This window comes from Pipistrellus kuhlii, unplaced genomic scaffold (genome assembly GCF_014108245.1).
Source record: "Pipistrellus kuhlii isolate mPipKuh1 unplaced genomic scaffold, mPipKuh1.p scaffold_m20_p_16, whole genome shotgun sequence".
NCBI lineage: Eukaryota > Metazoa > Chordata > Mammalia > Chiroptera > Vespertilionidae > Pipistrellus > Pipistrellus kuhlii.
This window is the reverse complement of record NW_023425471.1, coordinates 34,758,868-34,775,487: the sequence shown is the minus strand read 5'-3', so window position 1 is coordinate 34,775,487 and position 16,620 is coordinate 34,758,868. Positions and strand designations below refer to the sequence as shown.

At 37.5% G+C, this 16,620-nt stretch overlaps 1 protein-coding gene across 5 annotated transcripts in view; it reads left to right on the top strand.

Annotated features, from left to right (window-relative positions):
• DIAPH2 (diaphanous related formin 2) overlaps positions 1–16,620 on the top strand; it is a 960,594-nt gene that overhangs the window by 619,892 nt on the left and 324,082 nt on the right. For all 5 annotated transcript variants that reach the window (XM_036440044.2, XM_036440043.2, XM_036440042.2 and 2 more), the window contains one exon: positions 3,367–3,491. In XM_036440044.2, the coding sequence (XP_036295937.1) occupies positions 3,367–3,491 (125 nt within the window). The remainder of the gene's footprint in view (positions 1–3,366; positions 3,492–16,620) is intronic.

The following is a 16,620-nucleotide window of genomic DNA, read 5'->3' as shown; positions in this document are numbered from 1 at the left end:
AGAAAATTATTTCTTATTTCTCTTTCTTATATCAGTTCCTCACTTTCATTTGTCTAAGCATCTTCTGCAACCCTGCCTCATCTACATAGCATTAGATAGATGTCAACTATCTGCTTCTTTTCCATACTCACATCATAGTTGGTAAGGTAACTTTTAGTCATTGTGACTGTATCTAATCTCTGTGTGCATACTGAGTTGCAGAAATGGGCATAAATTTAAATCTGAACCAAAATTTGTTGAAATATACATACTCATTCAATAAACATTTGTGGAGGATCATGTATTATAATAAGTACTGAGGCAAAAGCAAAGAATTAGACATGGATCCTATCGTTAATAGAGGCCCGGTGCTCACTGGAGGGGGGGAATATCCCTCAGCCCACACCCTCTCCAATCTGGGACCCCTCAGACAATCCTCTCACAATCCAGAACTGCTGGCTCCCAACTGCTCGCCTGCCTGCCTTCCTGATTACCCCTAACTGCTTCTGCCTGTCAGCCTGTTTGCCCCTAACTGCCCTCCTCTGCTGCAGGCCTAGTCACCCCTAATTGCCCTGCTCTGCAGGCCTGGTTCCCCCAACATCTCTCCCCTGCAGGCCTTGATCCCCCACAACTGTCCTACCCTGCAGGACTGGTTGCCCACAACTTCCCTCCGCTGCTAGCCTAGTCACCATTAACTGCCCTCCCCTGCAGGTTTGGTCACCCCCAACTGCTCTCCCTTGCAGGCCTGGTCCCTCCCAACTGTCTTCCCCTGATGGCCATCTTGTGGTGGCCATCTTGTGTCCACATGGGGGCAGGATCTTTGACCACATGGGGGCAGCCATTTTGTGTGTTTGAATGATGGTCAATTTGCATAATACTCTTTTATTAGATAGGATAGATTCAGGTATTATAGCAGAGACTGTGTTTATGTACATAAAGCAATAATTCCCATTCAAAATAGAAGGGAACATGTGGAAGATCACTCAAACAAACAAAAATGCCTATAAATGCTGGAGTATTTGGATGAGAACTCTGGAGGGATTTATAGAGGACTAAGGATTTGACATATGAAATTAAGAAAGACAGGTGTCTGGAAAGTAGTGTTTTATTCCGAATTTAACTTTAGGGTGAAAAGTAATTTCTCTGGATTAAAAAGATTGTCTTGTTATTTGGGATATCTAGACTTTTTATGCATAGCAATGTGCTCAGACTGTTTCTGTATGGAACAATCAAAAGATGTATCCTCTTCCTCCTCCCCTTTTTGCTGCTAAAGTTACTATTGCCTTTAGTAGGAGGATTACTGTTGTGACCTCAGCCTGGCCTTTGGGCACATTTTACTTATTGCAGAAAATTATCGTGAGTTTATTTCATCTATGCAACATAAACTGCAAACAACTTGTCAATTTTATATCTTCAGTTTTTCAATCAAGCAAATGGGTTAGGACAGTGGTCGACAAACTCATTAGTCAACAGAACCAAATATCAAGATTGAAATTTCTTTTGAGAGCCAAATTTTTTAAACTTAAACTTATTCTAATGTCACTTCTTCAAAATAGACTCATCCAGGCTGTGGTATTTAGTGGAAGAGCTACATTCAAGGGGCCAAAGAGCCACATGTGGCTCGAGAGCTGCAGTTTGCCAACCACAGGGTTAGGAGAAACCTTTTGTGTGATTAGCAAGAATTAAGCAACAACAATTTAAAAGAAGTAAAAAAAAAAGAATTCCATTTTTTTAAGTAAATTTTTATTGATTTCAGAGAGGAAGAGAGAGGGAGGGAGGGAGATAGAAACACCAATGATGGGAGAGAATAATTGATTGGCTGCCTCCTGCATGCCCTCTATTGGGATCGAGCCAGGGGCATGTGCCCTTGACCTGAATCTGACCTGGGACCCTTCAGTCCTTGGGCCAATGCTCTATCCACTGAGCCAAACCAGGTAGGGCAAAATAATTCACTTTTAAAGTCAGAATGATTTCTTCTACAGCATACTCATCATTTAAATACAGCAAGCAATGATGGCTAAGCCATTAGCAAATTTTTGGCAAGACAAAACTATTTTAGACTTCTTCAATAAAGAATAGTTTTCAAGCTTTTTAGATCTAAACAAATGGAAATAAATTGGACAGAACTATTTGAACTGACAGATTAATAAGAAAAAATGTCTTTAGTATCAGTGTTTGATTTTTCAGTCTCTTGAACTTCCCTGTAAATAAAATAAAAAAAATAATTTCTTCTAATTAAGTTATAAAGGTATACAGTCAGTGTGAGGGTTTTGTATCAGGAGAGTTTGGCCAAAATTTGCTAGGAGATTGATTCTTGTTGGTATCATTGAATTTTTCATTCTTATTTCAATACACTTCAGAGTGAGCTGAAATTTACTTAAAAAAGGAATTGCAATATTATTCTATTTCTCTTTCATAATTCTTTAATGAAAAAGAACAATGTTTCAGAGGTCTGAGTTTAAATACCATTTTCACAGGCTACCTATCAAATTCTTATACCCACTTTGTCTTTTCAATTAGAACCTTGCCAGATGCCATTGATATTGATAGAAATGTATTTGTATATAATTAATCATCATGCAATAATAGATTATCTATAAAATAACAGGGTTTAAAAAAAAAGTCCCTCTGTGAAAAGAAGGCATCATGAGATATCTGGAAAGTGTATTTAGGAACAGTTTGAATACAATACTTAAAATTATTGGTTGTCAAGGAGGAGAGAAAAAAAGTGCGAAGAATGTTAGGGGTAATTAACACAACTGATGATAGAGTTTGAAGGCTTGCTGAAGATTTGTGGGTATGTATGCACTTAATGTAGTTGCTGGTTTTTGCTCTAAATTCTCCTTATGTATCAACAGTTATTTTTCACATCTCAGTGTGTATGAAAAAAAGAATTTTTCACATTCTCTATGAGAATGAAACTTTTCCCAAAGATGTTGGTTTGTAAAAACTAGACTATTCCAACCAAAGAAAAATATTTTATCCTTTTGTATAATGTAACCTTAAATCATTTATATAGCCAAAATGCATTAATAAAATAAGATCTCTTTGAACCTTAGTTTCTCTTTAGTCTACAAATTAGATTTTAAAGAATGAAATATTAGGAATTCCACCAATAAATTTAAATAGAAATAGATTCATTTGAACTAATGACTGAATAAAATGGTGACATTCTCATATTAAACCTGATGATTTGGTATATTATATTACACATTTTCTTTTATTTCATGGAGAATGGAATTTTTATTAGCAGTATTTCAGAAAAATGTGAGTTGACTTCATGAAACTCTTTTCCATATTAAGAAAAATAACTAATACTGTTTTCTTTTCATCTTTTTCTGGAATACCTGTCCAAATATTCTAAAGGCTTTGCATTTTGTTCTTTAGTTTCAGCTCAAATTCTCAAGAGCAACCTTGCAGCAATGGAACAACAGATTGTTAATCTGGAACGTGATATCAAGAAATTCCCACAAACAGAAGATAAACATGATAAATTCGTGGAAAAGATGGCTATATCCTTTATTTAAGTAGTGTGTGTGTGTGTGTGTGTGTGTGTGTGTGTGTGTGTGTGTGTCAGTGTCTATCTGTCTGTCTGTATATTTACTACTTGGTTCATTCTAAATTTAGTCTTATTCACACTGCCTGGATGAATCTGTGTATAGGCTGTTTTTATAATAGCAGCATAAATTTTAGTTCAGGATGTTTTGAGCCAGGTAGAGTAGCCAAGGGAACAATTATATAAGAAAATACTGCCATTTTTCAAAGAAGAATTTCATTTGAAGGCTCACCAGATATGCAAGGTAAGTCTTATGAGGCTTGATTAGACCTAAAACAAAACAAAGAATCTCCTTATGTAACCATTTGCTTAAAGGAAACAATCAATGGGAGAAAATTTGTTTGGTCAGAACTTTTTATGTTTCTTTGTTATGTGTGCAGAAGTTTTCAAGGGCAATCAGAGGATGATTAATATTAGTAGACTAAAAGGATTGTGAAGGATCAAATGGATGCATGGATGGATGAATAGATGAATTGTTCAGTAGATTATATATTTAAATAAATAGTAGCAGCTATCTGTGTAATTATAAGCTTTCCTGATAAGTAAGTGGTTTTCAACTTCCATTTTACATATGTTATACTCATAAATTACAGAAATATGTGAAAGGAGAACTTGAGAAATAGTATTTAGCTTGAATTGTTGAATGTTAAATCTGGTGTCTAAAGATAAACTACATTAGAGCAGTTTGTCTTCCTATTTTGATTTTCAAAAGTTAAAGCCATATCCTCCTCCTTTGGGTTTAAGTAAATATCTTGAACTGCAGATTCATTCATGATTTTATATCTCTAGAGGGAATAAATACTGTAAATTTTTTATCTGATAATAAGTAAATTCCTTCAACTATATGGCAGTCACCTTGTTTCAAGGTTAAATAAATCTCTTGCCTTTTCCTTCTCTGATAAGCATTCTTTCATGCCCAATATGTAAGTTACGGTATTGAACATGAATTACCTAAGAATGACCATCAGATTTACATGAAAAATTTTTTTATTATCAGTTTTTATGGTTCGTGGATTAATACCATGTTTTGTGTGGTCCTTCAGTAATGCTGAGTATGTTCATAAATAGGAATATTGTAAACATGTTTGTGAGTGACTGGAGGCAGGAAATTCTCAAAAATAACCTTGGATTGACCGCCCACATTGCAATACTGAATGTGAAGATTTAATTTTATTGCTGATTAGAGTATTCCTTCAGTATGTTATATTGTCCTGTGACTAAATACACCACCTACATTTTTCAACTTTTGAGTTTGGTTCTTGCATCATATATTTCAATTTAATTACTGATCCCCCTGTTTTCAACATTTTCTTCTACAGTTGGCTTATGGCCACATAACAGCTTGCACCATTGAGGAGTCTTTGTTGCTTGTTTAGAAAAAAAAAGTAATTTCAAACCCGCATGAACTTGGCCTAGACTCTTTATTTTATTTCTCTCTTTATGCAGATAATTAAGCACTTTAAAATGAAAATCCAGAGCCTTCTGTATCTCTATGTTACAGATGAATAGTTATTCTTCATTTAGGGAGCACTAAAGTATGACTATTTGTCTACAAGGGTATTGAAAACTATATTAAAATGTATGGGGCTGTAACTTTGCATATCATATTAAAAAAAACAAATAAAATATACAGCGATTTTTTATTGAGAAAAAGTTAGAATATTGAGTTGAGCTGGTTAAAAACTCCAAATTAATAAATTACAATGATAGAACTATTACTAAAATATATTGTTTTTCTTTTGGAATACTATGATCTACATTGAAATTTTGAACTTCTAGAAAATGACAAACAAACTACAAAATCATTTTATGTATATATGTTGTATAACTTCTGCTGCCTACTTAATAATTTTTTTCTACTGTTCTGGCAGATTCAAAAGAGGATATTTTATGGTGGGATGTTTGATTCTGTTTTAAAATTAGAACCATTATTCTACCTCAAGTATAGGATTCTTTGTACTAGATGATATTTCCATTGTTTCTGCCCACTGCCAATAAATTTTGAGGCTTCAGGTCACAGGCCCTTTAAATTGAAAAACTACAAGCACAAGTATGGGAATAGCTTCCTTTGAAAGTAACTTTACCTACTTAAGCAGTAATCTACACTAATAAAAGAGCAACATGCTAATTGAACTGTACCATCAAGACACCCACCAGCCAATTAGGAGTGAGTATGCAAATTAACCCAACAAAGATGGCAGGTTAATTTGTATACACGGGTATCACCAAGCGGCCTGGGGTAGGGTGAGATGCTTGCGTCATCAACATGGTGATGATGCAGATTTTCTGCACCACCCTAGCCACTCCAGGCCTCTGGGCAGCATGGGAAGGCAAAAAGGTGGCTCTCGGTAGAACAAACAGGCAGCTCCAGCCAGAGCTAAGGAGGTGCCGGCAGCCAGGGGAAGGAAGGTCACATTCTTACACAAATCTTCATGCATCAGGCCTCTAGTCTCTTTATAAGCACTGTGAATTCAAAAACTGCCATGCATGTGGGCTTTTAGAAAAGCTATAGTTAGCAGTAATGGCATGAGGACCAGAGAACAAACAGATTGAATATACAAATTGAATCTTCACCAAATCTCCAGATTGGGCTAAGTCCCATAGCCTGCTATGTTCACCTTTACTCTTTCAATAATGTTGATTAAACACTTATAGTGTGCTAGGCATTGGTAGGCCATGAAAATACAACATTGCACATTATAGAAAACTTGACCTCTAGCTGTTGACAGTTTAGCCCAGTGGTCAGCAAACTCATTAGTCAACAAAGCCAAATATCAGCAGTGCAACAATTGAAATTTCTTTTGAGAGCCAAAATTTTTAAACTTAAACTTCTTCTAACACCACTTATACAAAATAGACTCGCCCAGGCTGTGGTATTTTGTGGAAGAGCCACACTCAAGGGGCTAGCATGTCCACACTTCTCTGTCTTGCTGTCCCCAGGGCTGTGATCATGTCTGGTGTGTTAATATCTGTTTTCCCCTCAACTGTGAAGCACCTAGCAATGTGTAGACATTAAGTAAGTATCTGTTGAATCACAGAGTAATATAGCTAGAGACAATGGAGATCAACTTGTCTAAGCTCTTTTACTTAGGATTTTAAAATGATATTGTTAAATAAAAGTAGTTTGTGCTTATAGTTATACATTTTTTCTTCATATAAATCTTCTTAGGAACTTGAGTAACATTGAGTCACTTTTTCAGAGCATGCATGTAAATTGTAATCAGTTTTAGAAGGGATAATCTCAACTTTACAAAGTAAACATCAAAAAATTGAACATCAATTACAAAAGAATGAAACTTCTCTGAGTGTAGCAACCCAGGCTAATCTCCTGCCTCCAGAAGAACAACCAGTGGCTTTAGAAGGAAGCTCATCAGCTCTGTCTCCCTTGCTCTACCCAAAGTTGGTTACTTGTTCTGAATGTGGGGGAAGAAGAAATTTTACTCTAGCCCTCTAGGTTCTCCCAGCTGGTCTAATAAATAAATTGGCATGAGATAGATTAACAAGAGAAAAAAAACAAATTTAATTTCATATGTATATATGGGAACCCTATGTATGTGAGAGATTTTGAGACTGAAAGAGTAATGAAGCAAATATGGCATCTTGAGCTAAGAAATGAGGAACCTGCCTTCCCAGAGCTTCAGAGGGGAGGAATGCCATTCATAGAATGATAATAAGAACAGGTGTTTAGTAATTAGAAGTTTGCTGCCTGAATGGTGTGGCTCAGAGGTTGAGTGTCCCCTTATGAACCAGATTCCTGGTAAGGGCACATGCCTGAGTTATGGGCTCTATCCCCAGTGAGAGGGAGCATGCAAGATGCAGCTGATCCAGGATTATCTCTCATCATTGACGATTTCATCTCTCTCTCTCTCTCTCTCTCTCTCTCTCTCTCTCTCTCTCTCTCTCTCTCTCTCTCTCCCTCCCTCCCTCCCTCCCTCCCTCCCTCCCTTCCTCCCTCCCTCCCTCCCCCTTCCTCTCTGAAATAAATTAAAATATATATTTTTAAAAAAGAAGTCTTATATAGGTCATGAAATGTTATCTCTGGTGATAACTCTTATTGCATATCTCCAATTTAGGTTTTTTGAGGGAGAGATCAAAGTGGCACATCATGGGGAGGCCTGTTTTGAGCCCCTGAATGACTCAAAAAATATTAAAAGAGTAAAATAAGCAAAACTAATTATATAAGACTACAAAACATAAAGACATTGGGAAATTCTCTTATACCTCATTACAGGATCAAGGGGGATAGTCTATCATAGATATAATAACCCTGTATATATTGAAATGCAAATTGTTCAAACATCTTGATAAAATTTGTGAGGAAATTATTGCTGTTTCTCTAATTTTTTAAAAAAGTCAAACTTCTTAGAATTCATGCTGATATGCTCATCATAATAGTCTTGGAAGTTTTAGCTCTACTGCTAGAACAGTAGATTGAAATAGAATCTATATTCTTTTTAGTAAGTTATAAAAATGATAATATTCACTCTCATTTATTATATGTTTATACTGTATGTCACACATTGCCTAAATTTATATACTTGAGTTTTAAAAAATATTTCTGTTTATTATTTTCCATGCTTAATGTTAAAATTGACCACAGTTGTTTCTGAGTCATTGTTGTGAGCTCAAGTTGGGTCAATATAATTTCAACAGCTCAGTTACTTCCCATAGCACCTTTGTTTTTCATTCACTAATTTCATTCACTAATGATTTTCATTCACTAAAGGGGTTATCTCTTTTATTTTTTTATAATAAACTTTTAGAAAATATATTTTTTATTGATTTCAGAGAGAAAGGGAGAGGGGAAAGAGATAGAAACATCAATGATGAGAATCATCCATCAGCTGTCTCCTGTATGCCCCCTACTGGTGATTGAGCTTGTAACCAAGGCATGTCCCCTGACCAGTAATTCAACCATGATCTGGTTTTTAGGTTGATGCTAAACCACTGAGCCACACCAGCCGGGCTCTTTTTATTTCTTAAGTTACCAGGAATTATTTAGTATGTGCTAGTCTTTAGCACAAATTGCAAATATTGATAGGGTGAAGTTCAGAATCACATCTAATTTTAGTTTTAAAAAATAACCCATGCTTAAGAGACCTGAGAGGGAGCACTGCTAATAGAGTACTTGCCAATCTTTAGGCTGTTCTCTTTGCCTTGACAGTATATGTGGATTTCAATTTTTACACATTTTGTCTTCTTGAGAGGCTTTATTTTTTTTCTTCTAAATCAAAGCATAACTTTTACTTACTGCTCTTTCCTCTTTCTAACTGGAGAGACCATTGTTAAAGGAAAGCTTCTTAGACTTTTAATTATTTGATGTGATCTATTCTTAACATCTTCTACTGTCTAAAAAGCACATTAAACACAATGTTGACCTTACTGCTTATATCCTGTTGACAAATTTCTTACCACATTTACTCACACAGATTTTGTCAATGGCAGGGCTGTCTATTTGCACCAATCAGCTTAGCTTTTTGATTGACTGCTGGCTAAATAATTTCACCAACTGGAGGACAGGGAGTGACTGAGCAGCAGGGGCACCATTAACACATTGACAAGAAGAGCTGACAGAACTTTAATGACATTAACACCCTGTCAACTAATATCACCACCTGGGATTTACTCATAGTAGGAGGGAGAGTCATTTGAAAGTGTTTAAAAATCTACTTACTGAGTAAGCACATTGTCCTTACCAGACAATTCAAAACAGATCAGGGGTCTTCCCTGCACTGCAATTATGTTCATTTTCCCACTATTATTTATTAAGATAATAATTTCTTAAAAGATGAAGAAAATCACATATTATTCAAACAGAGTAACATTAATCACCTTTGAGAGCATGACAGTAATAGATTTTAGTGAAATCATAAGCCATATTTTATAATGTAAATGCCATATAAAATTGACCCCCAAAAAAAGAAGCCTCAGGAACAAAGCATTTTTTATATGAAAATAGTAAGTCAGGTTATTTTCTAGTTCTTTAAGAAAAACGGAGAACTGTAGACTACATTGGAAGGAAGTTCACTGCCCTGACTCTAGAGTTTTCTTACCTTCAATTGCCTACTGATGTCAAATAAAAAAATTAGGACGTTCAAAGCAAAACTTATGTAAATGAGACTGCTCATGGAGAGTGGGTTCAGGGTTTAAAAAAGCAAATCAAAAACTGAAACAAGTACATGGTCAGTAATGGAGATCAATGCATACACTGAAAAGCAAAATGTTCTAGAAAACCACATGGATAAAGTACTGCTCTTTTAAGAATGAAGATACTTCACATTTTTGAAATATACATTCTTCATAATATTATTAAGAGTATTTTTAGTTTAATTGTGCACTGATTTGAAATAGAAGCTATAATAAATTATTATAATAAAAGTAAAAATGATAAGAAAATAGTATTAATAACAACTGTTTCGTGAATATCATGTGCCAGTCACATTGCTAGGAATATATATATATATATATTTGTGTGTGTGTGTGTGTGTGTGTGTGTGTGTGTACACACATATATCTATCTAATAATAGAGGAATATGCAAATTGTCCAGGACATCATCACAGTAACATTAATGACCAGCAGGCTGCCTGGGGCAGCAAGGCTGGCAGGAGGGTTAGTGAGGGATGAACAAAGACTCAACAGCAGGCTGCATGCTAAGACCAGGTCAGCGGGGGATGGGGGAGAGCAGTTGGGTGTGATCAGGCCAGCAGGCAGAGGAAGTTAGGGGTGATCAGGCTGGTGGGGGGGGGGAGGGGAGGAGGGCAGCAGTTGGATATCCCCAGGACTGGCCTAAACTGGCAGTGGGATATCCTCCAAGGTGTCCCAGATTGGAGAGGGTGCAGGCTGGGCCGAGGGAACCCCCCCATGCATGAATTTCCTTCACCTGGCCTCTCATATATGGCCTCCTTTCCAATCTCCCTAAATTGGATGAGTTTTTATCATTGAAGGCCTGTAAGCTCATTTTATATATATATATATATATATATATATATATATATATATATATATATATATATATATTATGCACACACACATACAGGGTGGGACAAAAGTAAGTTTATACTTGTGTGCATTAAATGCAAAGTTTATTCATGTATTATTATTTATTAATTATTGTATTATTTTCCATATGAAAATCTATAAACCTACTTTTGATCCATCCAGTATATAAATGTATGTGTGTGTGTGTGTGTGTGTGTGTGTGTGTATAATTTCTTGCGATTTTAATGCAATTCTAACCCCATTTTAATATGTGAATATTGAGGCTACAAAGCTTTACAGTTCAACTTCATATGTAAGATCACATATGGAATAAGTCTGGTTATTGAAGGTGTAGTGGAAGAATAAACATTCCTCTACTAGCCTCAGGGTTCCTTTGTCTGGTCTAATAATTACATATGAGACAAATAAACAAGAGAAAATAACCAAGTTAATACATGCACATGCATGGAAACCCCACATACTGCAGTCAGAACAAAAGGGAAAATGGAGTTTAGGTGGCATTCTGAGCTAAGGAGCACCTAGAGCTGCAGAAGGCAGGAAAGTCATTGCAGGACATACTTAAGAAGAACACATGTTGCCCAGCCAATGGTGCTCAGTGGTGGAGCATCGACCTATGAACCAGGAGGTCAAGTTTTGATTCCCAATCAGGGTACTTGCCTACGTTGCAGACTGGATCTCCAGTATGGGATGTGCAGGAAGCAGTTGATCAATGATTCTCATCATTGATGTTTCTCTCTCCCTATTCCTTCCTCTCTGAAGTCATTAGGAAGGGAGGGAGGGAGGGAAGGAAGGAAGGAAGGAAGGAAGGAAGGAAGGAAGGAAGGAAGGAAGGAAGGAAGGAAGGAAGGAAGGAAGGAAGGGCACAGTAAGTAAATAGACTGTTTGTACCTTATATATATGTCATAAACATTTATTTTTGATAATTCTTATTATGGGCAAGGTCCCTAATTTAAATCCTTTAAGGGAGAGGTAAAAGTTCTCTTGAGTTTGCAAGGTCTTGATTACCTTCAGCTCAAAATATCCACATGCCAAAGAGTCACATTTTGGGGAGGCCTGTGCTGAGCCCCTACAAAGGCCAGGATTGAAGTCTTGGTCTTTCAGACTCTAATCCTTATGCCTGTAACCATGGTATCATGCTGCTTATGTGGTCAGAAAGCTTTGTAAATCTGAGATGAATTCCACATTTGTTCACTCTGAAAACATGTCCTCCTTTCCAATTTCTCTAAATTGGATAAATTTTTCTCTTTGAACAGTTTGCAAGCTAATTTTAAAATTAGCTGCTCACTTATACCATCTCCTCCAGAAAGCCTTTCCTAATCATAGCAATCAAAATTAATTTCCCTGTCCTCTGTGTTCTCATAATATTTTAATAATTTGATTATTGTACTTGCAGACTTGCCTGTACTCTGCTTATGAGCATGTCTGTTTTGCATACTGGGTTATAAAGTCTTTTGAGATAAAGATCCTTATGCATCTCTAAGCACTGTACAGCAAACAGCATAATGCTTTTCAGCAAGTTGTCTTAATACATGTTTATTTAAATAGGTTAGAGTTCATTGTATAATGATTAATGTTAACATTCTGGCAAGTAAAGAGAAAACATTAACTATATGTTATCCTGGACATAACTTCAGTTTGACAAAAGAAAGGGATCTAACATTTCCCCAGTGTTATTCCTTTGTAACAGTTTGATTTAAAATGTGGGTATTTATTAAGACCTCTTACACTCTTTGCTAGAAATCGCATTCTAAAAAAAACTGAATAAAGCACATATTTTTAGGATCAGTCAGCACAAAAAATTTCTATTTTCTGTTTGAACTTTGGTCTGAAATTATATAGACTCTGAGCTATATTTTTTCTAACTCTTTTTAGGGAATTGATAGACATTTTGTACATGATGCTAATGATGAGAAGAGAATATATTACTCAGTTAAAGGGTGCATCAAACCCTTTCAAGCCAATAGATTCTCATCTGGAAAATCATCTTTTTCAGAGAATAAAACAGGACAATTTGTCTGAAAGATGACAAGTCCTCATCTTTCCCACCGGAAACTAAGTTTTAAGTGATTAAAACCTTTTTCTAGTGTTTATTTATATTGAATAAAAATGGTTTTTAAAAGAAGCTTGAAAAAAGTAAATGACCCAGTATGTATATTTTTGTGTTTGCATGTGTCCTGGAGAACATGTAGCACTTACCCATATCGGCATATAGATATAGACATAATTTAAAACCCTTTTGATATTCACAAGAGGAAACACTGGGTAACGTAGTAAGGAATCTATGAGTTTGTTTCCTTTTGCTTTAATTTGAAATTTATTCAAACTTTTTATTTTCAATTATGAAGGACATGCATGGTATGTTAAATTCACACAGTTTATGGGCAATGATAATGATGTTAGTATAATATTCAAGTAATATACTCTTGCAATAAAATGTAAATCATGTACTAATTTCATAATGTAGAAAATAGATCAGTATGATTTTCTATAATAGAAGTCTGTTTAGTTATTTGTAGTTAGAATCTATTTGAGATATAGCTTATAAAAATTATAGCAAGTCAAGAACTTTTCATTGAATAGTCCCTGTTCTTCTGACTTTAAACTTTAATATATAGGAAGTAAATTAGCTTTATAAGGTGCAGACTGAAATTATCCAATTGAACTTGGTTGGTGGATACACACACACACACACACACACACACACCTACACACCCCTACCTCTGCACTTCATAAGACAAACCTTTACAATTATTGCCAACTTAAGATGATTGTATGTGAACTACTCATTTAAAGCTAAGGCACTCACCAATGGTGAGAATGGGAAATAAAAGAAAAAGGAGGGAGAGAAAGGGGGGGGGCACTATTGAAAAGCTTTCTTTTAATATATATTTTTTTGTATTTTTTGTGGAGAGGAAGGGAGAGGAATAGATAGAGAAAAAGATCCATAAGAGAGAAACATTGATCAGTTGCTTCCCGCACATTCCCTACTAGGGATGTGCCCACAACCAAGGTATATGCCCTTGACCAGAATTGAACCTGGGACCCTTCAGTCCACAGGCTGATGCTCTATCCATTGAGTTTCCTGAGGTCACCTTAAGAAGGAGAACATGTCACAGCCATCAACTGATATTGTTTGAGTAAGAAAAGGCATGAGTAACTGAACTGAAAATGGTTCCCAGGGATGAAGGAATCAGCCCCTCTTTATCTTACAAAAAACAAACATTTAATAATTGGCATTTTCTTATTTGCTAAGGTATTTTCCAACTTGTGCACAGTAATTCTGTTCAATTTCTGATCTCTCAATTCCTTTATTATGGACCTGTCTCAAAACTTAAAGAGACCCATCACATTTAAATTTTCACACTGTTGGGAAGTACTCTTTCTATTTTATTTGATCCACTGTGCAAAACTACTTTTGAACTTTAGTATTCTATACAAATGCAATGTTATTATTAGTCTGTTTGAATGGAGTATCAATAGACCTAAGTTGTAGCCATGGTCCTTTTAAATCTAGGAAAGATGCTATGCTTCCCCATTTGTGAAACTAAAATAATAATACAGTTGACCCTTGAACAATGAAGGGGTTAGGGGCACTGAGCCTGTATGTAACTTTTTTACTCCCCCAAAACCCAGTTGTCCCTTGGTATCCATAGGGATTGGTTTCAGGTCCTTCCCATTAATACCACAATCTGTAGATGCTGAACCACTTTTATATGAAATGTCATTGAACAGTGCACACAATTGGCCCTCCACATCCATGGATTCCTAACTGAGGATTGAAAATACTACCTTTGATCCCTGGTTGGTTGAATCCATTGATATGAAATCTGGGGATTCAGATAGATGACTATATAATTATTTATATAGTATTAGTGGCCTGATGCACAAAATTCATGCACATTAAAAGGGAATTAATTAGAAGAAACATTGTAATATTACTATTTGCCATTTCTCTATAATAGAAGTGTCAGTGATGAAAGAAAATTAGTAAAATGTATAAAATCTCCCTCCTGTCAGAGTCTAAAGCATGCTGAGGAACCTAGAGTCAAGTACCAGCCCACCACCCGCATGCACTTCGAAAACTCTGGAGACCCAGACCTGTCTGGTCCTACCCCAATCAAGCCCCTCTAAGCAGGGGTGAGGGTGCAGTCTCAGATCCCCCAACCTGGTGCTGGGCAGAGGGGCTTAGCCTCAGGTCCCCTGGCCCAGCACTTGGGCTAGGGACACAGCCTGAAGTCCCCTGTTAAGTCTTGTTGGGCGTGGGATGCAGTCTGGATTCCCCAGCCTGGCGCTGTGGTGGGGGTTGCAGCATGAGGTCTTTCAGCCTGGAGCTGGGGCAGGGAGTGCAGCCTGAGGCCTCCCATCAAGCCCAGCCAGGAGAGGGCCATGGCCTGAGGTCCCTCGTCAAGCCTTGCTGGTCAGAGGGTACAGCCTGAGGTCTCCTGGCCCAGTGCCAGGATGGGTGGTAAGACCTGAGGTCCCCAATCAAGCCCTGTGAGGCAGGGGGCACAACCTGAGGTTCCCTGTTAAGCCCTGCTGGGCTGGGGATGCAGCCTGAAGTCTCCTGGCCCGGTGCTGGGGCGAGGGGGGGGGGGTAGATGCACCACCTAAGGTCTCCCGGCCCATTACCTAGGTGGGGGTCATGGCCTGAAGTCCCCTGTCAAGCCCAGCATCCCCAGAGCATCACATCAGTGCTGAACGGGGATGTACACAGTCAGCATGAAGTTAGCTTTGGGGATGGAAGTCTCTGCCCCCATCCCCACCCACAGAATGGTAATGACTGAGACACTGTAACAGACAAATTAGCATATTACCTCTTTATATGTATAGATTGTAACAATATCTGAATGTAAGTAGACCGCATAGTTCAAATCCACGTTGTTCAATGGTCAACTATACTTGCCTACCTCAAGTATCTTGTTATTAGGACTAGGTATAATAATGACTTTGAACATGCTAAATGGGGGAAAATACACCTCATAGAATATATTCTTTATAAATAACCATAATCTGCTTTTATCCATTTTCATTTTATCTAACTTACTAGAGGCCTGGTGTATGAAATTCATGCATGGGGGAAGGGGTATCCCTCAGCCCAGCCTGAACCCACTCCAATCTGGGACCTCTCGCGGGATGTCCAACTGCCCATTTAGGCCTGATCACACTGGGCAGTTGGACATCCCTCTCATAATCCAGCACTGCTGGCTCCCAACCATTCGCCTGCCTGCCTGCCAGATTGTCCCTAATGACTTTTGCCTGCCAGCCTGACCACCCCTAACCACTCCCCTGCCATCCCAATTGCCCCTACATGCCCTCCTCTGCCAGTCTGGTTACCTCTAACTGCCCTCTCCTGCTGGCCTGTTCACACCTAATTGTCTTCCCCTGCAGGCCTGGTTGCCCCCAACTGTCCTCCCCTGCAGGCCTGATCACCCCCAACTGCCTTCCCCTGCAGGCCTGGTTACCCCTAACTGCCCTCCCTTGCAGGCCTGATTGCCCATAATTGCTTTCACCTGCAGGCCTGGTTCCTCCCAACTGCCCTCCCCTGCTGGCCATCTTATTGTGACCATCTCGTGTCCACATGGGGGCATCCATCTTTGACCTCATGGGAACGGCTAACTTGTGTGTTGGAGTGATGGTCAGTTTGCCTATTACCTCTTTATTAGATAGGATTCTTTTTTTAAATTTAAATTCTAAGTGTTCTTTTTTTAAAAGACTGAAATGAAAAGGCACATTTTTTAAAATGCAGTAAATGCCTATTGAGGAAACAAGAAGCTTACACCTCATTATTCCAGGAGTAACCAGATGTTTGGTATTAAATAAATTCCTGCCTTTTCATTTTAGTAGAAGAGAGGAAAGAAACAACAAATGGAATTTGAAGATAATTGCATACTCCATGAAAACTGATATTGTGAGCACTAGGACACCTATAAAGTAAGATTAACATGTTTCCTGCTTTCAAGAAGGAATGTCAGGAAGATGAAACTGACAGAAAGAAGACAGCAACAAACCATACAAGTATTCCAATGCTAAGTGAGTGCCCTGTAGGCTATAAATGCAATAGTCATTTTGACCACAGTTGGGAAT